Source organism: Cynoglossus semilaevis, chromosome 10 (genome assembly GCF_000523025.1).
Source record: "Cynoglossus semilaevis isolate Cse_v1.0 chromosome 10, Cse_v1.0, whole genome shotgun sequence".
In the NCBI taxonomy this organism is placed as follows: Eukaryota; Metazoa; Chordata; class Actinopteri; order Pleuronectiformes; family Cynoglossidae; genus Cynoglossus; species Cynoglossus semilaevis.
This window is the reverse complement of record NC_024316.1, coordinates 6,732,747-6,757,488: the sequence shown is the minus strand read 5'-3', so window position 1 is coordinate 6,757,488 and position 24,742 is coordinate 6,732,747. Positions and strand designations below refer to the sequence as shown.

Here is a 24,742-nt window from a genome sequence, read left to right as displayed (position 1 = left end):
TAAACCATGCGACGCGTGCTGATGTGTCAGTGGAATCCAGGTCAATTGCGCCAATGTGTGGCCTAGATCAGTGGTTTACAAAGTAGAAGCTGCCAGGGGGCGGTAAGGAGGCTTTAGAAAATTGAAAGAAAAATAACGTAAAAGAAAAGCCTTATTATTATTTTATAACAATTTAACCTGACTGGTTTATGTCTGCTATCAAGCTAGCATGTAGCTAGGTAGTGCCATTTGGACAGTGCTGAAAACATGTTCTTAAATAATTTTCTTGTGCTAAACAAAATTAAATAATGTTGTAGCATTGTCTGTCAGTTTGCAAAGGGGGCCACTGCCAGAAGCTAATGCTGTGTGGGGGGCCTTGATGTGGATACTTTTGTGAACCCCTGGCCTAGGCAAGAGAGTCAGGCTTGAAATCAGAGGATTTAGGTTTGAATCCCACCTTGGCCAGCTGTGTTGTGATGAGCAACCATCAATTCTCACTTCTGAAAGCCACACTGCACCTCAGGCAAGGGTTGTACAAAGACAGAAAATGTGATTCTTCTCAGTCGATGTTGCAGTTCTTGATCACGCAGTGTGAACATTAAGACTTTTTTGTCAATTGATTTTCCTTTTCCTTTAAAATTCATCCTTTTTATCCTATTTAATACTATCCACAGATAGATAGCAGACAGAAAGACAGAGAGACAGACAAACAGACAGACAGACAGACAGACAGATAGATAGATAGATAGATAGATAGATAAATCAATAGATAGATAGATAGATCGATCGATCGATCGATCTATCTATCTATCTATCTATCCATCTATCTATCTATCTATCGATCTATCTATCTATCGATCGATCGATCGATAGATAGATAGGTCGATAGATCGATAATTCGATAGATAGATAGATCGATAGATCGATAAATCGATAGATAGATCGATAGATAGATAGATAGATAGATACTCTTTCTTTGCCCAGTTCTTATATTACAGACGTAATTCACCACCAGACTAAATGAGCTGTGTAAATGAATATACCGTGACGCATGAATTCTGAAGGCAACCAACACCAATACAGATCATTAATGTATTTTCTCCAGGCCTAAAATGGCATGGAGATCATCACAGTAATCAGCTGAGCCCAATGACGCAAGTAGTGGTTTTATAAGCAGGAGAAGGGAGATGAGTGGAGTAAACAATTTAGAAAAATATCTCTGTTATTGAAGTGCAAAATTTTTGAAGCATCAAGGTTGCGGCACTACTTTGATCCAAAAGGATGCCTAATATGTTTAAAGCAGTGACGCATCCCTGACAGGCTGTTTCACACGTTTCACCATGGAGGTGGAAATAAAAGGTGGAAAGGTGTGCTTCCGAGAGCAGCTGTCGAAATCCTTGAAATCCAGGAATGAAGTGTCTCCTCACATTATGTCTGACGTTGTCTCCGACGTGCATACATACACCACATGTGTGCACTCAGTAGAGCTCAGCAGACCGGATCATATGAGTGTGAATTTATGTGTAAAATTTGCAGTCCTTGTCTTGGCTGTTTCTGAGGTATTTTTAGCATCGACCAATAAAAATCCTCATTTAAGATTTTTTTTGTATTATATTATTTTACAATTTTTAAGTGAATTTAACTAAAATGGTAAGTGATATATAGAAAGTGAAACTTCAGCCAACAAAAACAATGTGTCCATAAATGGACAAATGTTGTGGTCTGCTTGTTTGCAGGAAGGAACATAGCAGTGTCATGGCTGCATTTGGCTTGTTTGAGCTTTTGGCATGTTTTCTCTGGTTTCCCTGTAACTGTGACACCTGCAGACCACTGTGGTTCGGTTTGAGAACAGTTACATAGTGACAGAGAATTTCACAGCTTGTTTGTGTTGCACGTGTTGCCTGTAGGCTATGTCTCTTAACTCCCACTCACTGCTTGCAGTGAAAGTTCAGGACAACAAAAAGGGACAACTCTTTTAGATATTTTGGAGAAATCCAGGGCCCTGATCTAACTATATGACATATGTCAAGGTTTATGTCAACATAAAACACTTTTTTTTTAAATTGCACAATGTCTGACGTGTGTGAGGACAATAAAGACAGCTTTATGTTTAGTTGTTACATTTCAATAATTGTGGTCAGAGAGGAAAGAGGTGGGTCATTTTATCGTCAACAATCCATTGTAAGGGTTGGGAATTAGCATTTTGGCTAAGCAGTCAAACTGCCCCTAGCTGTGAGAAATGAAAGATCTTCTCACATTTTCTTCAGGATTGAGGAGTGTGAACAGATTAGAAAGTGACACATCTGAATGGACGGCGGTGTTTGAGGAATTCAAAGATAGGAGCGGGGTTTAGAGGTTTGGAAGAAATCTAAGATGGTTTGAATAAAGTCGGTACAGTCCGTTCAGTCACTTAAATAAGAACTAATCTCATCCGTATCTTAGGTTGTATAAGAGATGGCCTAGACATCCATCGATCCTGCCCACATTAAACTGTGGCCATCACACTGGAGTTCTCAGAGGAGGAGAAGATGAGGGGGTGGGAGTAGTGGGGGTGGTTATAACTGTAATGCCTCCAGATGCTCGCTGATTGTTCCCGGTGATTGTGCGGCTGGTAACCGTGACCCCCCTCCACTCTGTACAGATGGAACTGTCAGCTCCATTAAGGATATGAGATGATTAAAACTGCATTGAGTCAAGCCACCACTGATATAACTTGGGTCTTGTTAGACGCCCCCTGGATCACAGGGTTAAATGTTACGCGTTTGTTCTGAGAGAGTGAAAGTGAACATGTTCTCGTTGAAAACGAAGCAAAGCTCAAATACCTGTCATACAGCTCCACAAAACAGATGCATTTTGCAGGTGTTCTGAATAAAAGATGACAACCAGTGGAGGAGCCAGGAGTCGGTCTCATGCAGCAATCTACCAAGAGCAGCTGCAGGATGGTAAAGGAAATGGTTGGTCAGATGTATGGGCTAGATAAGTAAGATGACATTCTGCTTGACATGAGTGAGCATGTGCAGAATGTATGTTAAGTGTGCGGTCAATTTATTTTGGAAAACAAGTGATGATGATAATGCAGTGTTCTGACCTGTGGTGGACCTGTAGAGGTGTTCTGCCTCTTCAGCAGGGAGAGGAGCGCACAGAGACACAGAGAAACCACCTTCTCACCTGTTACCATGGTAATCCAATAACTTTGCCATTTCTCTTCGATAGACTTAGATAAAATGGGGTAAAAAAGAATCTCCATTCCTCCAGCGTGAAATCTGGGCTTAAATGCTGATGCGTGGTGACAGGCATGCAGAGTCGAACCCCTTTACGCAGATTTACAGGAAACCCAGGCAGGAGGAAATGAAGGGGTGAGACAGACTATCATACCTGCCTGAAGGAGGAGACAGGGAGTTGTCGACTAAGACGAATTATGAATACAGGGGATTGTTCTGTCAGTCAAAGCTGAAGGGGCCGAATGGAAGACACGGAATCTACAGATCTACAGTGAAATAAATGAACTCAAATATTTGTCCCAGCTACCTGTGGTGTGGGGAATAAAAGTAACACCTGTCATTGATGTGTCAGAACAAAGAATTAAGGAGTGGTTATTGACACAACCACAGGAGTTCCACAACCATGTAAAATTTTGGATTAGCTTTAATGGGTCTGACATTCACAGGATAAGTGTCTCCTGTCAAATTGCAAACATCCTTGACTTAAGCAGAAACAAAAGTTGAACATAGGCAACACAAACTTAAATACGAAATTAACGAGAGTTGATGAATAGATTGATGTTTTGTTGCTGCTGTACGTTGACCACAACACTTTTATTTGTATGGAATACAAACTGTATCCCCAGTTTCTAATACAGGGTTAGAGGTGAGGTCCAAATGAGATTTAGAATTGTGCTCTGGTCTACATCCATGTGAAATCACTATCAGTAAGAGTCACCCCAAAGAGGGAAGATGGGCCAATTATACCAGATTAAAAGTGCAGGTGTGAAAATAGCCTCCAGGGCTTCAACACTAAAGCAATATATTCTGGCTCCTCTTTTCACTCGGCCTGGTGAGTGTCTTCCATCCAGCCTGGCTGAATTATGCAGCAATGCCTTTGACATTGAAAGAAAAGGCAGTCATTTTTTGATCCCCTCATTTTTAAATCCTCCCTTGCCTCTCTCTGGCCTGCTTTTCATCTAACCTGCTCTCAGCTCCTTCTTCTTCATTAGGTGTTTGAGATTGTTAACTTACTCAGTGGAAATCAGTACAGATTGACACTTAGACACCAGCATTAATAGGCAATCCTACAATCAGACACTTCTGACGGAGCCCCCCTCTCCACCATGGTCTATTGGAGCATCTCCTGTTGGAGGACACAGTCCGAGATGGGTCATGGGAGTGTATTAGGGTGTGTTTAATGTACAAGGAGACGGAAGTGGCTTAATCTGAGTCATCAGCATCTTTTTTACTAATGAGGAGCCATTCACCTCCCCTCCTCCCCCCTTCACGGCTTTTAAGGCAGTGCTGAGTGGGAGTATGTACGATTAGCTCAAAATGGAATTGCCTTTGATAATAGGGCTTCTATCTACGGTCCACCGCACACAACACACACACTTTCCACTCACTTTGAGCCCTGTGCATTATACATGTATTCTGTTAATCTTCATTTAGTAGTTATTTATGCCATGAACAACCCAAAAATACACTTTTTATTATTCCACCCATTGACAGCTGGGATTGGCTCCAGCATCATTATTAAAAAATATTACTATAATAAAGTCATTCAACTTAAGAATTTCAGATAATTATGTAAATAAGAACGATGTCTAAACGTAGGTGTTTAAATCACAATAAATAATATATATGTATGTACATATATAATATATATATATGTAGTGTAATATGAACTTGCTCTAATTGTGGCTTCTTAATTCAACTTGTTTCATGTAATTTCTGTAATAATGTAATAATTTCCATTATTACTGTGCCACGATTTCTGCGTGATGTGACACAGTAGATAAAGCACAAGTGTATCATAAAATTAATGGCGGCGTGTTTTATTTGTTTATTCCATTAGCTCACTCTGTGTGATGCATTCTTCCTCACCATCACAGTGTAGCAGCTCACTGGGACAGTGGGGATGAACGAGCCATTGTTTTCTGACAAGTCATAATGCCAGGAAAAAGCCTCCACTCAAAGTGAAAACACTTGTCTCATAATAAAGTGTCGTTGTTCAGCAAGAATTTTTTTGAACCAGTAAAAGCTAAAAACCATTACTCATGTTCATCCGTTGCCGGTAAAAGCTCTTGTTAAAAAACTTGGATGTCTGATGTGATTGTGTATCTTTTTTGGACACCCAAGAGCCACACGACGGTTGGCTGGATAGTCCCCTTTTATTGCAAAAAGAAAATCACTGGTTCAAGCTGCCTCAGTAGTAGATGGTCTTTATGGTGTTTACATGTTATGCTCTCTTTTCTGGGAACACCAGTTTCCTCCCTCAGACTCAGGTATGAGTGAGAGGGCTAGTGTGGCATCATCCACTATACAACAAACTATTGATGTTGTCAACATCCCTCAATCAACAACCCATGAGGGCAACGAGAGACTGAAGTTGACTGTTAGAGTACCAGAGCTGGTACTGCAGGATCCCTAATTTCAAAACTTTAAAAACAATTAACAGAAATGTTGTCACGAGAATTGGAAATTCCAGCATATTTACAACTTGTCAAATGTCTTTAGTTCTGATAAACTGGGAAATCTTGTGATTTGTTTTTATTGTCACTTCTCAGAACAAAGTAGAAACATGCAGTCATGATTTTCAGAATCCTGTCGTCCTACTTTTTCTCTCTGGATCTGTTTTGATTTTCTCACATTTCTGATGTAAACATCTCAACATTCATGCTGATAATTTCTCTGCTACATGCTACCCAGTATCTTTGCCTGCTGTTCAGTCGACTGCATTCAGTAGGAGTATCGCTGCTTGTAGACTGAAAATAGCTGCCGGCTGTGTAACCACACATCAGATGAAAATAACAAGAAACTTTGATGCAGCCATGTTGATCTAACAAAACCGTCTTCAAATGCTACAAATCAATTATTTTCGTGGCACACGTTTCTAAACTGAACATTCAGGAGGATGAAAACAAGGGGAGATTTTCTTCAACTGCTGTTTTCTCATGAAACTGCAATAAACAACAGGGCGAGGACCTCATTTATTCTCTGTTGTGGTCACTGTCGGCGTAAAGGCCACACTGTTAGCTGCCCCCTTCACTGCCTGTTCCAGACTTCTCCTTTGTCTTTTTCAATTCTTTCTCTCCTTCTTTTGTCTTGTCAGGACTTAAGCAAACAGAACCCATGTGGTTATCTTCAAAGTTAGGTGACCGCCAGATAAAGTGATCCAATCAAAGCTTGGATGCTGGGACACAGTACGTCTTCTATACCAACTGGCAGTTTGGAAGAAAACAGAAATAGTTTCTGCAGTCAGTCAACACTGTTCCGATGACAGCAGATCTTTAAATGCTCAGCAGAAAAAACAGGGAAACATTCAGTCCTATATGTGACATATTAAGTGCCCAACAAAGGCACACAAATATGGATTTAGAGACTTAACGATGACTACAATTTAGTTTCCATTTCAGAACAACACAAACACCAATACAACTTTATATCATTCTATAACCTGAAGAATATCTGGAAGAGAAAGAGAGGGGGGGTTGGGGGAGTGAGGCGGGTTGGGAGAGACAAAGGCTGAATACAGACTAATGCAGTCTGGTAATAAGATTTCATCAGGTCAGTGTTAGGGGGTGAAATGCCTTTTCTATAATCCCCTAACATAGAATTGCCTTCTTTCACTTTGCTATTAGTGATGTCAAATAAAAGGGTTTTCTGTAGAGACCTAAACTATTGATCAAGGTCAGGGGCGAACTCCATTATGCCTGAACTGGGACAGATATTAACTTACGATGCCTTCAACCTAAAAGTCGTTCTGTGAGCTGAAGACCAGCAGAGTAGAAGACAAAAGAATTAAGGGCAAAGGAGGCGAAAAGGAGCGAATGCAAATGAATGGCTGGAGAAATGGATGTGCCGTGGCTGTGGAAACAGACTCAGACTGCATCTGGGAGGTAAGGCTTCCCTGAGCCTGCCACAGATATCATTAATCCTCCACTGACCTGGCCTGCCTCCTACAAGGCCCTGCCCAAAGAAGTTTATTATCTCAGAGGAGGCTCTTCAGGCAGCAAGGAAACAGAACTGAGGTCACGTGCTTTCAAAAGGAGTGCAAGGGAATTCCTTTCAAGCATTCCCATGGAATTGGCTTGGATCAGCAGCTGGGCTGGTAGGTGAGGGGTGGGGGGGGGGGGGGGTGGGAAATGTATCCATCACACATGGGCGTTTTAATCCTGAAGGTTTTTCTTTTTGGTCCCCCCTCGCCCCCCGTTGCTAGATCCACGTCACCTGCGACAATGTGTCACAGTGTCCAAGTCGCTCTCATGCTTTATCAGTCACACTGCACACCTGCACGCTCAGCATACTGTGCAATAGATTTGCACTAATCCTCACTTTGTACACAGAGAGCACAGTTTTGTTTTGGATTACTCTGCGCCGGCTGAAGTGAAGGATCAGCACACAAGGGAGTCCTGAGAGTTGAAACAGGATGAATGTTTTTTGTGTTTTAGTCGTACAGAACAAAGGACGCAGGATGTGAACATTTGGTCTATTCTCACACCGTAAGCCTGCTCAGGAAGAAGTACACAAGCAGAGTACTTTGTTTAAAGAAGATTTGTCATTTTTATGGTCTGGGATGTCTGCAAGGCTGCGAAAAACTCAAGATTTCCAAAAACGTGTGTAGAGTTTGTAACATGTTTTAATTATTGATTATCGATTCTTCTTACAATGGAGAAAGTGACAGTGTGAGTCTTTGCCAAACACTTTGGCGGCCACGGGAGGCACCAATTAGCATTTTAGCACAATTGTTTAGTCAAAGATTGGTTATTATAATTATGTTTGTTTATTTATCCCACACTAAATTAATTCATCTGCGTTACAAACCCCAAGGGCACTGTCAAAGGTTCCCAATTCTTTTGGTTACACGTACTGTACTGTACTGTACTGTACTGTACTCAAACCTTGGTATTCGTATCATAGTTTGAGAACAACTACTCTACTTTTTTGTAATCAACTAATGCCAATCTAGAAACAAAAAGTTTAACACAAAGTTAACAGTAACAAGAAGAGTTGAAAATGGTCGAATCTGACAGCTTCAGTGAAGGAGTGGTTTCGTGAACTTGACCAATTGAAGCAAAACAGAGAAAAAACTCCCTGGAGTTTTGGCTAAGAGCACAGCCTCAGAGAAGAAAGGAACAAGGCCAGAATATGAGAAATAAAAACAGCCACACCAAAGTCCAACACGAAGCCTGAGACGAAATGTTAGATTCTCCGAATATTAAACAGATGTTTACGTTGCTTTCGCTTGCTACCAGTTACACAGGCGATCGATTTGAAATGCTTTACACGATAGTCAGAATGAACATGCAAATTTATGCACGAACTCTTTCTTTCTGTAGACATTAAATCAGATCTGTTTGCAATCAGCAAAACTGCTCTGAAGGCATAGTTATTCTCTTTTCTTTTTTTCCCCCCTGGAACTCACTGTAAGAAACCAATCAATTTGTCCATTTCTTCGAAACAGTTCACCTAGATAAAAAGGCCCGAAATGCATTTTCAGCTGAAGCGAGGGAAATCATTTTCTAGCCTTTATATTCTGTCAGAACAGCCTGTGCTGTTGGTAAATAATCATTTGAAAGTGTTTGTGAAAAGTTGCAAAATGTCTTACTGCAAAGACTTGTTTCCATCATCATTTCTGAGCTTTTTTGAGATTTTCCATCACGGACATACTTGATGATTTAATTTTTTAAGACATAAGAAATTGTTTCTTCTTACCCTGCTAAAATAGCTCTACACCTTGTTTCCTCACATTTTCCCCAATTTGAGGATACATTTGAATCAAATATTTAATGTGATTCTCTATTAGAAACAATTATGCCTCACTTAACATTTAAACTGAAGCCTTGAGGAAAAATCTGCAGAGATCATAGAGGGACCACTGAACAGGAAAAGGTTATAAAAATGAATGTGGCTGCAGGTGGAATGTCCCTTTAGTTTGAAACATTTTCAAATTTCACAGAGTGAATAGAAATATCCTGTAGTATTTTTCATACATATATGAATTAGAAATACATGTGATGAAAAGAAAAGTATTATATTTTAACTTCATTTTTATTTATTCTTTCAGCGATCACAAATTATTAATGACTTATTAATGATTAATGATCCACAATCAAATTTATGAAGTGGTGCAGAACCTGTTTGGTACTTTCCTACACTTTTAGCTACCAGTCAGTTAAAAAGTCGACATCAGCTTCAGCAAGTCTGAGAATAACAAACACCTTAGTTTACCTTTGTTTTTAAGAAGCCTCAACCTAAAAAAAAAAGAAAGAAGTGAATAGCTGCAAAAACAGACATTTGCTTCAATCACATCAATCAGTCCATAATTAATCTTACTGATTAGCAGCTTGGATTTTTAGTTACTTTTTTACTTCATGTTTTTTAACACGTGTTTTCCTGTTCTTCGCTGCAGGTTTGGCAGTTCACCAGATCATCACAATCACTGTGTCTCTCATTATGGTTATCGCAGCCTTGATTACAACACTTGTCCTTAAGAACTGGTAGGAAAGATTCCTTTATTCTATGCCCATACACTCACATGAACCGTGCAGTCCTCACACACCTGTGTGAACCACAGAGGTACAAGGTATGATTTTATTTTTGCTTCCTGTCTTTGGTGCGTGTTTTTGTAGCTGTGCACAGTCTGGAAACGGTCGCCATAATAGCCATCAGCGCAAGATCCACCAACAGGAGGAGAGCTGCCAGAACCTGACGGACTTCACTCCGGCTAGGGTGCCCAGCAAAGTGGACATATTCACTGCCTACAATGACAGCCTGCAGTGCTCACACGAGTGCATTCGGACTGCCGTGCCCATCTACACCGACGAGATGATTCAGCAGACGCCCGTCTATAAGAGCGCTTACAATGGAAACAGGTGATGTAACGCAGGGATGCTTGGGGTCAAAGAATCAAATATGAGGGTCAATTATGAAGCCTTGTTTTAAGAGACATTTAATTTAAGTTGGGTTGTCTAGTACAGTATGTTTATAAGCTGTATGTATAGACAGATGTTGGTTTACGTTTTTTTTTTCATATTATTGATCAATAACCAGTAATGCTGCCACGGGCATTAGTGTAAAATTCACATACTCAGTAGTATTGTAGGAAATGCACTGTAAACATTCCTCATTTCTCCCAGTGAAAAGTTTTCAAGTGTAATTTTGTTTTTGTTAATCTGGAAGTAAAAAAAAAAGAATATAATATAATATACTATCAATATATCACTTCCCTGATGAGATCAGGATTTGTCTGCACTTGCACTTCTAATTAAAAATCCAAACATACCTAAACTATTTGTTAAACATAACACCAACAGAGCTCTGAAACAGACTCACGATGCATTTTTGTTATTTCTGCACTCCTAAACTGTACTCTATGTCTCATTTTCAAAGGTTGACGGTGTAAGTTCATGGTTCCCTCCGATTAGACTCTAGTCTTTTGTGAGGTTTAATGTCAGTGTTCATCAAACTCTGTTTTCATTTGTCATCATCCTTACATTTTTCAAATCTCGTCCACTCTGCAGGCCCTCCCCCACTGAACGACAGCTGATTCCTGTGGCCTTTGTGTCGGAGAAATGGTTTGAGATTTCCTGTTGACGAGCTGGCGGCCTTGTTCACTACATGTGGGAATAAGTGGTGACTCACGCTCTGGTGGGTACTGACTGCACCGCCGCAAATCATCATCTGAGCTGTTGCCACCTCCGTTTCTGGTTTTGATGCCGTCCCATTTTGGGAATTCAAGGGCACTTAGCACATCAGTTATTTGGGACTTAAATCTGCCCTTCTTTATTTGATGTGCAGCAAAGTCAGAAATGAGCGTAGGCTCAAGGCAACAGGACCTTGAAATAGTGGACAAAGTCCCAATTAAACTGTTTAATAACTTTTGAATTTTTATTTTTTAGTTGAAGGTATCGTTGTACTGTAAATACCTGAGATACAGTACTTAAAAGGGTAGATATTAAAAGCAATATAAATAAGTGTGAATGTTGGTAAATAAGAAAAAAAGGTTAAATATGAGTGTCCAGAAATAACCAGCTACATGGTTACATACATTTTAAAAACAAAATAAAAGTTTTACCTTAAATCATTTTCCCTTAATTCTCTCGTGTTAATTCTCTACGTGTGTTCAACGGTAAACAGTTTTTTCAACGCTTTATTTGATATGAGACCAAGTATATAAGGTGTATCTTCTATATTCAATAAACTACATGCTGAGCATGTAGTTTATTGAATATAGAAGATACACCTTTACACCATTAATGATTTCTACTTCTCATGCACCTCTCAAACATTTCCATTAATATGTATTTCTCCACCCTCACTGAGGGAATATCGATTTCCAACATTTCCAGGACTAAAAGAATGCTTTCACTTTGACTTGTGACACATTTCCAGGCTCAGTTAAATTATGCCGGAGTGGCCTGCATTTGAAATTCAAAGCGTGAAAGTTAAGCACATGCGTTGGCACTGCAATGTTGCAGGAAGCCCCGAGGGAGGTGTAACGTCTGCTATTGACCCAGATTTTAAAAGGAAAAGATTGCCTGCAGGTAGTGTAGCGAGAGGACAGACACTTCCCATTGTCTGGACACACATTAGTCTGAGGCTGCACTGCTTTAATGGCATGTTCTCACCGCTGCTGTCTTCACAGTCCTGAGATCCCTTGTTATCCCTACAAAACTAATGTACTTGTAAGATTCAGACGTAGCGTGAAGCAGGATCTACAACGTCCACATTGTTAATACATCACAATCCTTTCATCAAAGTGAATAAACACACTGGGACGTGCCTTTTCAGGTCAGATCCGGATTCTAGTTCTCTCCTCCAAACGGTAGAAAGGAGGTTAACACTTAAGAAATACTATCTGTCGTCTTCTTCTACTGAACATCACGTTTGCTTTTTTTTTGTTTTCTTCATCTCCACAGGATCCAGCTAGAAACAAGAAGAGAGCCACAGCGTCGCTTGTAAACTAGTGTGATCACTCCTTGGACACATGTGAAGATTATTTATTTTTCTAGAAATGACAAGTGGTGCAGCCGAACTGCTGCCAAACCCATATTTCCAGGAAGTAGTTTAAATATAGATTACATTAATGGGATGTGACGGGACAGTGGACTGTGGTCATCACAGATGGTATGGAGAGGAAGGAGCTTCTGATCGTTACAGAGGAACTGTATTTATGAACAATGTGCCAATAATGCCACTATGTGCCACAACCTGGATAGAAGGACATTTCAGCAACTGATGGACTACACAAAGAGTGCTATATTAACCCTGTATGGACTCCAAATATATAATTGGTTTTGCTTTGATATTGTTTTTTTTTTTTTATCTGAGAAACACAAACGTCCAAAATTCATAGAAAAGTTATTTAAACATATTCTAAAAAAAGAGTCTGAAAGACATTATATGAAGCACTATTCTATTTATTGGAAAGACGTGAGGTGAAGGTATGCGATTTATTGAACAGTTGTCGGTTTTAAAAACATACTTTATACAGGTCTCATTTTAGGAGCAAAATTGTTGTCTATTTTTTTACATAGTATAGTCTGCCACAGCCCTAACAGTGCGAGTCTGAATCCCTCAAGACTCAACACTGTTAACTGAATACCCACCAACCCAACCTCCACCCTGGCAAAACCATCCAAACCCCTGCTACATTTGCTTTCCGTGCACAGTTTGGAGCCGACTACACACACAAAAGATTGCCGTAATGGAGGCGTGAAGCGTCAGTGAATCACAATGCAGAGAAATGCATGTTACAGAAGGAGGGAATAAGGAAAACCAAACAAACTGCACGGAGCTGGACAGGACATTCACACTTCCTCAGGTCTGTCGAGCTCCTGTGCATTCATCTGATCTGTGTTGATTCAGCCTCTCTGAGCCACCAGTCTACAGGAACACAGTAGATTGAATTTGGAGCTTCACATTTGAATTAGGAGGAGAAAAAAATAATAATCCCTCTAAAAAAACATCTGATCCCCCCACTGGTTCACTTTGGTGGATTATTATAGATTCCCTAAAGTCTGATTTATACATAATTAGAAAGTCAAAAACAGCAAGAAGCATTTTGATCATTAGAGAACATTAAATAGTCCATGATGTGCATGACACGAGCAGGATGGAATTCCTCAGTCAAGGGTTGGTTCTCACTCTTCAGAGCCAGATCCCTTCAGTACCTGAGGACATTACCAGAATATCAGCAGCATATCAGATTTTCAGCTATCACAGCCAGTGCACAAACAGAGGCTTTTGTGCCAAAGCGGAGAGAGAGAAGATACAAAAAAAAACCTGTGAGTTTCTTTTTTATTATTATTATTAGTATTCTTTTGAAACTAAAAACACTCCATCTCCACTTCAGTGCATTGTCAAAGTAAAATGGGATTAAGACAAGCCAGTCAGCTGCTGCCAAATTGGTAAAAGTCAAGATGAGGTGAACTCTGTGGTTAGGAAGGACTGCGAGACTCTCCTGAGAGCTTTTCAAGCACCAGTAATTTCATGATCAACCTCAATTTCCTGAAAAAAAGGATGACATCAAAGCTGAGACGCCACTGAGGAAGCCTCCGCTGAATCTACCTTTTTATTGTGCTGTGGGTTTGTACAAAGCACAAATACAATACTGTAATTGTAAATGGATTCTGGCTGCAGACAGCAATATGTACAGAATATAAAGGGTCGGGTATTTATTTCGTTTCGACGTGAAGTTGGCTTAGGTCGTTCTAATGGAATCCATACAGTAAGCGTGAGCCATTCAGGAGGTGCATTATGGTCCAGAGAAAACACACTGTGGTGCAAAAACTGCAGCTTCTGCCCATTCACAGCATGAAAACCGCTCTCATGAATGAAACGACCCACAAGACGCATACGCCAGGCTACGAAGTCGCTTCTCTGACATCATTTATATTTTTGAATGAAGAGTGATGTATCGCCAGTCCGAGGGTTACAAAACTTTTACTGTATATTATACACGTGTAAATGTATTTTCTATATATTTGCTTCTATTTGTGTACAGGTGTGTTCTATTTTTCAAGGCCTGTCCCATTTCTGGGAGGGTTTACAGCTAGGTCGGGGAATAGTGTCTTTGTTTACATGTGTAACTTACAGTATTTCTTTCAAAAACACAAACTAACCTTGTGCCAAGCTTCCTATCTGCACCTTCAGGCAGTATTTGTATTATATCTTCAGCTAACCAGTATGAAAACCACAGTAGGCACTGCAGTAGAGACTGACATGTGATTCTCAGATGGTGACTGTGTGTGAAAGGAAGAGCCCTGATTGGTTCATTGGAGTGTGTGCTGTGTTGTTGCTGTAGTTGGCTGGGAAACCCAATGTCTTACTTTTCTAAGAACATGTTTTCTGCATCACTTTTCACACACACACCGTTTCATGACATGATTTTAAATTTATGTTTATCCAATAGATGCCAAGAAACCAACTACACACAATCAATATCAAGCTGTAGTAATTTGTCACACTCACCAGGGAGCTAGACGAGCCACAGAAGATACAAATATGACTTTAAGAAATACTGTAAGGACAGAGTTCTTTGGACATTTACGTATTAAACCTACAGAGGTTTGTCTCTTATTGGCTGATTCTGAAATCCTATATTTATTAAATAATATTATAATGCTAGCTGTGGGTAAGGTTAGAGTTCTGGTGTTCTGGGTACTTTGACAAATATAAATGTACCTAACTGTACTTGGGCTCCTTATGTGATTAAAAAAAATAGGATTTCCCCCCAAATATTCCCCAGTCGTATTGATGGATGGAACCTTATCCTACAGCCATAGGTTCCTCGATGTTGTATCCATTATTATAATTATGCCTCGTTTATCAAGCTTTACAACCAGCCAAGAAGAGATGTTCGCTTGGCATTCACCGAAGCCAAACTGTTTCCATTAAACAGCCGGACAAATAAATCTAGAGTAAATGTTTTCATCGTTCATGTGGAGATGAAAATGAGAAGGTTTTTTCCTATTTTTGACAGGACAGCGGTAAGACTGCAAGTCAATGTTTGCAAGAAAGTTGTGAGAACTGCTATGATGTGTGGTTTTCACACCAGCTTTGTAACAGGAGTTTTCAGAAAAGAAATCCCAAATGTATGAAAGGAGGATTAAAAATGCTGGTAGTGGAGTCTGAGGACTAGGTAACGCAGATTATCCAAGGTGGCAAATGTTAAAGAAAACATCAAATATAACAAAGACAAATGGGGAAAAATCCATAAAACAAAGCTCACACCACGGGGGCTGAAAAGTTATAATAATAATAATAATAATAATAATAACTTATTTGTATAGCACATTTCGTACAGTCATGTAGCTCAAAGTGCTTTAACAGTGCTTCAACAGTTTGACAAAGAAGAATGTCATATAGTCACATAGCATCACATGTCCTACAGCAAGACTGAATGATTCTCTATCCTTAAAAATGCTATTATACAACAATGTCCCAACTGTGAATTTAGTAAACAAAATAAAAACCACTATGAATGATAATTCGGGAGAAACGACAAGTAAAAAAAAACGTGAAACAACACACAGCAAGCTCCCCTTATGTATTTAATAATGACTTACAAACACCAGCCAAGTCTCAGATGAAAGTTGTTCATGTTGCACCACCCTGGGAATGACATTTTGAGCATATACAGATACACTACAATACCTTAGAGGTATTGTTCTTAAAATGTTAAAATTCCTGTGCTTTTCAGTCATTATTGTAAATGTGTGAAAGCATTTATGAGGATAAGAGTTGAACAGGACAAGTAAGAACTGAACACAGTTTAGGTTTAATGTGAATTGTTCTCAATAATGACATTTATAAGAAGTTGAGTGGTGTGAACAGGGTCTCGTGGATTTCATTGGATAATTGTGCATCTAGTTTAGCCATGCAGTAAATACACTGACCAGTAATCTAAACAACTCATTTAAACTGTGATTACACTGCTGTAAGTACCAGCTGTAATCATAACATTAAAATTAGCATATATTAGCTATACATTCCTACTGCTATTAAAGCAACATTAGGCACAAACCCAATGAAGAAGTAGAACTACTTTGGTGAAAAATCAAGTTTGACAAACCACAAGCACACAACTGTGAACACTCACACACAGTGTGTTGTGTCTAACCTAATCCTGAAAGAGCGTAAACAACAGAGAAGAATGTGTACAGCAGGGATTTTACTGTCTGCCCCATTTTCTTATTTTCCAGCTGTCAGGCTTCCTGGTTTGGTGTTGTCAAGATTCTAACATTAAATAAAAAAAATCAAAAAAAAAAAAAAATCACAATAATAAATAATAGCAAGATAATTTTAAAATGTTAACACATGACTTAAATTTGACCAAACCAAAATGACCTACTTTTTTATTGGCAGGTCTAAGCGTTAGCTGTGAAGCTGGTGTGAAGCTGTGGTTGTGCCTGATTGATTTGACCAGAAAGGCCATCGTTTGGATTCTGCAGAGGGTATTTGTCCAGATCTTGGCTGGAATGGTTTTTTATTGTAGCTAAATAGAAGAACTGGTCTGCTCAAAAACGTATGATTGAACCAAAAGACTTTTTGACTTTGGACTTTGGACTTTGTAACTGCGAAAAGTTGCCAGTGTTTTAGGTCATTTCACCTGGTGTGCATTGGTAACATTTCTCATTAAGCAGTGTGTGGATTTCATTAAGGCGGACATGCCTCTCATTAGAGTGGACATGCCTTTAGCTGTCAGCTGCCAATTCATCTTGTGTTCCTGAAGGACGTTTGGAGAAAGCAGGACGGAACTCCCAGCTATAAGATATAATTAGAGCATATGTCACGAAGCCGCCGTCTTTCTTTCACCTAAGACAAAATGTCATGACACTTAGTTTTGACTTTCTATAATGGATGGAACACAAGAGCAGTGTTGATGCTAAAAAGGAAAGAAAATGACTCCACCTCATTGGTCGGATTTGATTCAGGGAATATCATGTGTGAGAAGGCAGGAGGAACGCAGAGATCTTGTTTTTGAGTCTTCAACAAACACCAAAGACATGATTTGCCTTTTTTACCAAGTAATGAATATTTTGCGGCTGTCGTTACTGTCTCCTCAGCAAACCAATATCCCAGCGCTCCCTTCAGCATAAACGGGCTATCAATCAGCAAGGCTTTTTCTGTCAAGATGAAGGATGACTCTCTGTGTGCACTCATTTGCCAGGACTGTGATTTCTGTTTACATGTCAAACCTGCGGAGAGGAGCTTATTGACACGTGTGTGTGTTGTTTGAATTAGACGCCAGCTGAACATCTTCAAGGCTATTGTTTGTTTTTCTGTCTCATCCCAGGCATTCAAATGTAGGGAGCAGAGGAATCAGTGTATCGACCCACTTTAATCATGGCCTTCAGGCGCTTGATTAACCTAGAAACATTTTTCACAGCTGGTACTTTTGCTATCGCGGTGGTGACAGTATTATTTTTGAACATCTTCAGCAGGTTGCTCACACTGCAAGGTGAAAACCAACAGGACGGATAAACAAGGTGTCGTGATAATGAAAAGTTTCAACTCAAAAGGAGGGACAGAGTTCATCTTTAGGTTCATGTTGTGAACGGTTCATGTCTTGAAACCATTTTAATTTATGTTTTTACACAAGAGAAGGTGCTGTCACTGTAACAGTGCAGTTGAAAGATATCCTCTGGTCAGTTGACCGTTGGAAAAAAAACTTTGGCCGAGTGCGACGTTGCAAAATGCAAGCCATCAACTTCTACGTCAGGGTGGGATGTATCAGCAGTGACGTGTACGTTGTCTGGGAAAAAGTGGGAGGAGAAGAAAATCCAAAGTGGGCAGCGTCCTCAGGGAGAAGGTTTTATTTTAGATGGTTTTCCACATTCGTTATCCAGATATATATAAATATACAGTATATATAAAAAAATCTTTATCTTGTCACAACAATTCTGTGTCTTAATCTTGTTATTAACTACAGTCAATCACAGGGGTTTCTTTCTCCTGCTGGTGTCAGCTCTTACCTTCAGTTGAATCAGATACAGATCTATTAGAACCACACTGCGCACATAAGCTCCACGACAGCTACAGGTCGTGGCTAACTGTCGACGTGGTTCATCCACTGCTTCAGACCCAAAAAAAGAGTGCTCCAATGGCATTAAATTTGCAGACAGTGCCTCTGGTGTGACGCCTTGATGACAGAGACATGATTGACAGTGGAAAAGTGTGAAATGACTGGCTGTATTCTTAGATCAAGATTAATTTAGATTCAGGAAGGTGGGGGAGAAGAAAGAAAGGGCGACGGAAGAATCGCAGCAGACTTTTTTATTTTATTTATGTTTTTTGGCGAGGTTTAGAGCTTTTCACATGCAAACACACACAACAGTACACGAAATGTAAGTTCACTGACGCTGACCCACAATCACCGTCCACAGCCACCAGGAGGAACCTGACTCAAGTTGTGTTGTCCACATTAAATGAAGAGTTTGTACTTTGTGACTTTAAAACTTTTTATATTTGTGTTAAATATATCAATGATGAGTACCTCTGTTAACTTTTGTATAAGACATATGGATATAATATATACAAATGAACACACACACACACACACACCCATACACACACAAACACAAACACACACCTGAGTAAAAAGGAATCTAGTCTGTCTTTGTGACGGCTAAATGTTGTATAACTTTTATTTTGTGTCCTAATGAACTACATCTCTTCTTTTTGTAGTTATTGGTAAAGGTTTTCGATTTCCAGGTGACTTTGATTTGGTTACTCTTGTACTACTAAGCTCTGTATTTGCAAGCACTGTAAATGCGATTCTCATTGGATTCGTCCTCTGTACATTTAGTACTCTGATGTTGCTATTAATAAAATGTAAAACAACACAGGCGTGTGCTGAAGGGGAATTTGTTAGAAGGAGTCCCGAGGAGAGCGGTGACTGACCAGGGCAAAAGAGCACAAAATAAAACATTTAAATATGACATAATTGTTCCATGTGTTTGTCTCATGTTGTTGGAGCAAATGAGTCGTATGGATGATGAGGCTCGGAGTGAGAGCTGCTCAGCTGCAGGTCTGCTAAAGGCGACGACAAGAACACAGAAATCTGTTCTTTCTCCCTGAGCTGGTTTGGGAATGCTTTGCAACTTTTTCCTGACAAATCACCTGGGCAGAACTGCTTTTTTGGGTGTCTGTCTGCCTCTCTGCTCTTCTGTCTGCCTCTCCTGGGGTAAATTTTTCATCACACTCACCTGTGTCCTTCTCTGATCAGTCTTACTCATCTCACCTGGGTGTATCTCCCTCTCTCCCTCACTCTGTATTTGCCGGGTCCTCGTGTCTCCAGCAGTCTCATCTTCACTGCTGTGTTGTGGATTACCAGGTCTCTTTCCCAGCGCTTTCTTTTGTGTTTTTCTGTGTGTTCTCTCTGTCTGTGTTCCTGCCTGCTCCGTCTTCCCTGAAGTCAAGGTTCAGGTTAGTTATCTTTTTCTTTGCCTTCTAGATTTGAGTTTGGAGTCTCATCTTAAACTATGGTCGAGTTACTGTTATAAAAGACACTGTTGCCTTTAATAAAGAACAAAAGGAAATCTGTTGAACCGTTGCACACCTGAAAAACTGTCCCAAAATAAGCAGTGACATAAGAAGACAAACTGTGTTTCCAGCTGATTCAGGTGTGACGTCTTCTTCATGAATGGTTGTTTGTCTCTGTATTTGTCAATATTCTGTTGAAATTCTCACATGATAAAAGCTCCCCTGTTCTTCTGGACCAATCAGAATGTGCTCTTCAAAACTCCACGTTCAGTCCTCGGGGAGAGCTGCCAGGACGCATTAACATGAGGGCCACATTCACTGACTGTCTGCAGCCTTCACTCCCTGTACATTAAACAGAATTATCTTACACTGCCTGCTTAGGCTTGGGCTCTGATAAATGAGGTGACTGGCACAACAGCCAACAGCTGCCGGTGAGATACTGTAGCATTGAACCTAACACATCGGTACATGCAAACACAGCGACTCTTCTGTCTCTAAAACCTGAGCACAGGGCCAACCATGTACTGTGTATCTGTATACTGTAAAGAGAAAAAGAGGAATTCTTAGTTTCTGTTCCAAACTTTACTGTGATGAAGTTGGACAGTTTACTCACAATCCACATTCTGTACCATAAGATCAGCTGTGGACCACCAACACTGCAGTATTAGCCAGGGAAGCATCCACTTCCTACACTCCAAACTGTGAAGAGCTGTAGACCCAAGAATCAGTCAATCATGACTGCACGTCCTTACTGACAGATGTATTAATTATTCAGTGTAAACGACATTCTTCCCTGTTTTAACACTACACCGACTCAACACAGACACCTCCACTGTAAAATAACCTCAATAATTTATTATAATTCATCATTTTCCTGTCTTTAAAATGACTTGTAACTATAACTGTTTTCCTCACTGGGACAAAGGGATGAATGTATGCTAACAGCATTTCCAGAAACACACAGTGATAAAACCTATTGGGCTCAAAGTCATAAACATCAGGGGTGGTTTCCATCTGTAGACATAGAGACGTACACCCCATCTCACAATAATCACAACATTATTAAATATAGATGGTAACTGAATGAACTTTCCCAAACCTGTTACCAGTCAACATCCTGGTTCAGAAACCTTCAGGTCTATTATCCTCTAAGTCTAACATGGCCGCTGTCCTCAAATTTCTTTGTTGTTGTGGATTTAAAAAAAAACAAAAAAAAACAACAGTTGACAGTTTTGGACAGGAGCACAGAAGTTAACAGAACTGATTTGTAGTGATGTCATCGAGTTAAAATAGCTCCTCATTAGCGCCTCCGGAGCAGGTCGCGTGATTAATCATCACCTAAGATTTACAATCCAATTAAAGGATGTCAGGGTGTGAAATAAATGACTCACTCAGTGTTGAGGCAGGGCATCAATGAGCAGACCCTAAATTTGCCATTTGGGAGCCGTCTCCAGGAAATGATGTTGTTCTGTCAGCTCCGCAGACACCTCGGCCCCCACTCTGCGTGACTAGTCGTTGAGTTGTGGCAAGTTAGTAGATTCACAGTTATTTCTTGACATCAAGACACTTTGTTGAAGACATTTTTGTGTTTATACCCTGCATCTGGTTGGGGCACACTAACGAGTGTGTGCACACTGTATTTGTGATTGCGTTTTCCCTGGAATGACTAATTTAGCAGCAGTCCTGTTCCCACTCTCCAGCAGAGCCTGAAGTTTTAATCCCCACATTTGCATAACTAAACTTAGATCAGCCTGCTCACATCCACGGGATATTAGCTCTAGGAAAAGAATGAATGACTGTTGTGACTGCACTCGAATGTTGATCAAACACTCATTTTGCCCTGTCTCTGCTGCAGTCGTTCAAACACCATTTGACACCGTGACGTCATGCAGGAAAGGATTCACAGCGTTTTGTCTCGTCCTCGTTGGTCTGTGTTCGAACGACTGATTCAGTTCCTTGTGAATGGGCTTTTTCCACAGCATCTCATCCCGAGTTAGGGTAGAGAGCTCACAGATGCGGAACGGATGCAATGAACGCAGACACTCTGGCTGATGGGATAGTTTCATCACACTCCACTTTGGGCTGATCAGCTGGGGTATTTCATCTGTCTGACATTTTCACAGACAAAGACGCAAGAAATGAGAAGACACACGACAATGGAGGTGACGCCAGTTTGGCTGTAGGCACCTGAAGTAAATAAAGTGAAATAAAGAAACTTTTATTAAAAAGAAATCCGTCTTCAAGAGGGAGAAGGGAGGCCTGATAAATTTAGCAGCTCCAGGTCTGGCACAAGACAAGACAAAATAGAGAAACATTGATTTTTTTTTGGTTCTTTTGCAGAAAATACAAACTGAAACACAAAGAAGCCTCTCCATCCCTTCAGTGTAAAAACTATGTATTCATATTAGTTTGTATGCCAACATTTAAATGGCTGCATCTTCCCAATATCTTTTGAATTTCAGTGTGTTGGAAAGATTAAAGACTTCACTTTCAGGATCTGTAAATAACTCAAATGCTCTGCTGGAGATTTCTATTTTAAAACAGTGCACGTTAAGAATGTTTTAAATCGTGATCGCAATTTACATTTTGAGAGAAATGTGTGCTGCACTGAAAAAGTTTGCCGACTTCAAACTGGAGCTGTGTCTCATAGAGTGTGGTCTAATCTTGCCGTTCACTGTTCTGAAGTCCTTGCCACTCTTCATATTCTGCTTTTAGAAAATGGCTGTCCCCAGTCCTGCGTCCTTTTCACAGAACAACATGGAATTTACATGGAATCAGTAATCTCAAATTACCAACAAGAAACCAATCTAATCTCTCTGCTGCAGGGCTATAAAGGAACTGATCAAACTATAAAGGAATGTATATTATGTCAGCAACCCTGACCTAAAAACAGAGAGAGATAAAAGAAACTCAACCCAACAACTTTAGAGGTTTCTGTGCTCTGACTGCTACGGTCATATACAGGGACGCTTCACTTGTTGGGAATCCTCTTTTAACCTAATTTTAGCTTCTCTACCTTCATCATCTTTACACATTTCAACGCAACAGCTCCTCTTCCTCCTTTGATCTCTCTGCTGCTCCGTCATCTCTGTTTCTGAAAGCTCAGAAATAGAGAACCACCTGTAGGGCGACTCAGTCCCGGCGCCAGACAGTTGAAGTCCCTGGACCTTCTCAATGACCAAACTTTCCATGTTTGTACACACATTAATGTGTCTGTTGACAGTGCTATCTCTGGTCTGCGGTTGCAGGTGTTTTTGGGCAACCTTCATCTTGAACATGAGATCCTGGTTCAGTTCCTGCACTTCCGGCAGCTTTAGGTGAAGCTCCTGCATTGTGCTCTCGGCTTTTCTTCCACTCACGAGAAGCTTTTCGATTCTTGCGTGCAGCTGTTCCTTCAGGTCTCTGATTATCTTTTTGTGCACAGACAGACTGGCAAAGGCCTCGTCCCTCCTCTCTTCGGCGTCCCTCAACCTGCTCTTCAGATCAGCTATTTCCTCTCTCTGCTCTGTAATTGTGGGTATCTCATATTTCCTTTTGCCCTGGAGCAAATCGAGGACCGCACTGTGGGTTTCAATCTCAGTTTTGACCTCCGCTCTATCATACGGGTTAGACAAGGTGAAAATCTCCACTTTGGCGGCCCGGAGCTTTTGTTTGACTTCCATTTCCCAGTGTCTCACATAGTCCTGGACCCGGTCGTTGAGGGGTTTTGCGTTTGGTGTTGTCATTTTTCGTCTGTGTTCACACGATTATTGGATTTAATGAATCATTATGACTTCCTTCTTCTCTGGCAGTAGTTTATAGTAGTGGTTGATAAAAGCCACCATAACAATTGGTTAGTAAATATTACTAGCTAAGGGTTGAGTATAGTGTACAAAGAGTTGGTAAGACTGAATAACGGCAGTGCAGAGAGATTCAAAGTTTGATGAGATCACAAAGACCTGTGACATCATAAAAACCTCCTTTAATGACCTTGTTCTCATTGTGGGGCTTTGCAAAGAAATAAAGAAACTGTAGTAAGTGATTAGAAGAAATCAATATTGGAACATTCCGTTGTGTATAATTTAAGAAGCAGAATTGGACTTTATGCTGTGTATTAAAACTTCAGTTGATCAAAGATGCCTGTATTTGACTGTATTTCTGTAGACAGATATAAACAAGCGACATCCATTGTCAAATAAGCTACAAAAGTGAGGCTTCATGGCAACAGATCACCTGTTAAAACTGTGTCTAACGGACGTTTTGAAGACAGACAGCTAACTGAAGTGGCTTAAGCTCTTTTCTTGGCCTAAACTACTTGAAGAATTCCCACTGAACTTTTGCATTTTATTTGTGATATTTACTTGTTATCCAGTGTTGTTTCACATTATAAATATATGAAATGAGAAGTGATAAAAGATGATTAATGATGAGCAAAAGTAGGATAAACAAATAGGTAAAAAAACAAAGGTTGATTTATGGGTTTGGACGTTTATAGTCTCTATTTTTTGTCAAGTAAATCATTGTCTTATTTCGGTTGAATAATTTCCCCCGATAGGAAGGTGTTGTTGTCATTATGCACTGTAGTGCCCGTGATTGGAGAGCAGAGGAATTAACAATCAAATAAACCTGTTGAACGGTTTGTTTGTGCAGGTTAAACCTATTAATTCAGCGGTTTGTGCTCCAGGCGTTGGCTGTGGTCGAACATGTGATGTGACAGCCAGAGGTGTTTTGTCATCTGTTATTTCACGACACACACATACACACACAAACATACCCACACTAAAAAAAATGACAGCTCAAAAGAGCCGTTCTCTTCTGTTCTCACATAAAAGGCACATCAGCGTGAATACTACTGTGACTGTGACAACCTGCCCGTGATGAAGGCAGTGATGCAGAAAAACTGTAAAAAAAAAAAAAAAAATCAAATCCAAAGAGGAAGCTAGCCTGCTGACAGAAACCTACAGCAGTCGGCAGCAACTGATGGGAACACAAGGAAGTTACCTCCTGTGGGTATTTGATTTTTATACTCTCCCAATGTTAAATGTTTATTAAAAGAGTTCAGCGGTGGCAGCGCGGGGGGGGGGGGG

The 24,742-nt window shown here is 40.2% G+C and overlaps 1 protein-coding gene across 2 annotated transcripts in view; it reads left to right on the top strand.

Moving 5' to 3' along the window:
• ajap1 (adherens junctions associated protein 1) overlaps window positions 1–22,776 on the top strand; it is a 58,234-nt gene extending 35,458 nt beyond the window's left edge. For both annotated transcript variants that reach the window (XM_025059539.1, XM_008318418.3), the window contains 4 exons: window positions 9,598–9,685; window positions 9,818–10,060; window positions 10,709–10,835; window positions 12,107–22,776. In XM_025059539.1, the coding sequence (XP_024915307.1) occupies window positions 9,598–9,685; window positions 9,818–10,060; window positions 10,709–10,781 (404 nt within the window). In that variant the 3' untranslated portion in view covers window positions 10,782–10,835; window positions 12,107–22,776. The remainder of the gene's footprint in view (window positions 1–9,597; window positions 9,686–9,817; window positions 10,061–10,708; window positions 10,836–12,106) is intronic.
• The last annotated feature ends 1,966 nt before the right edge of the window (window positions 22,777–24,742 follow it).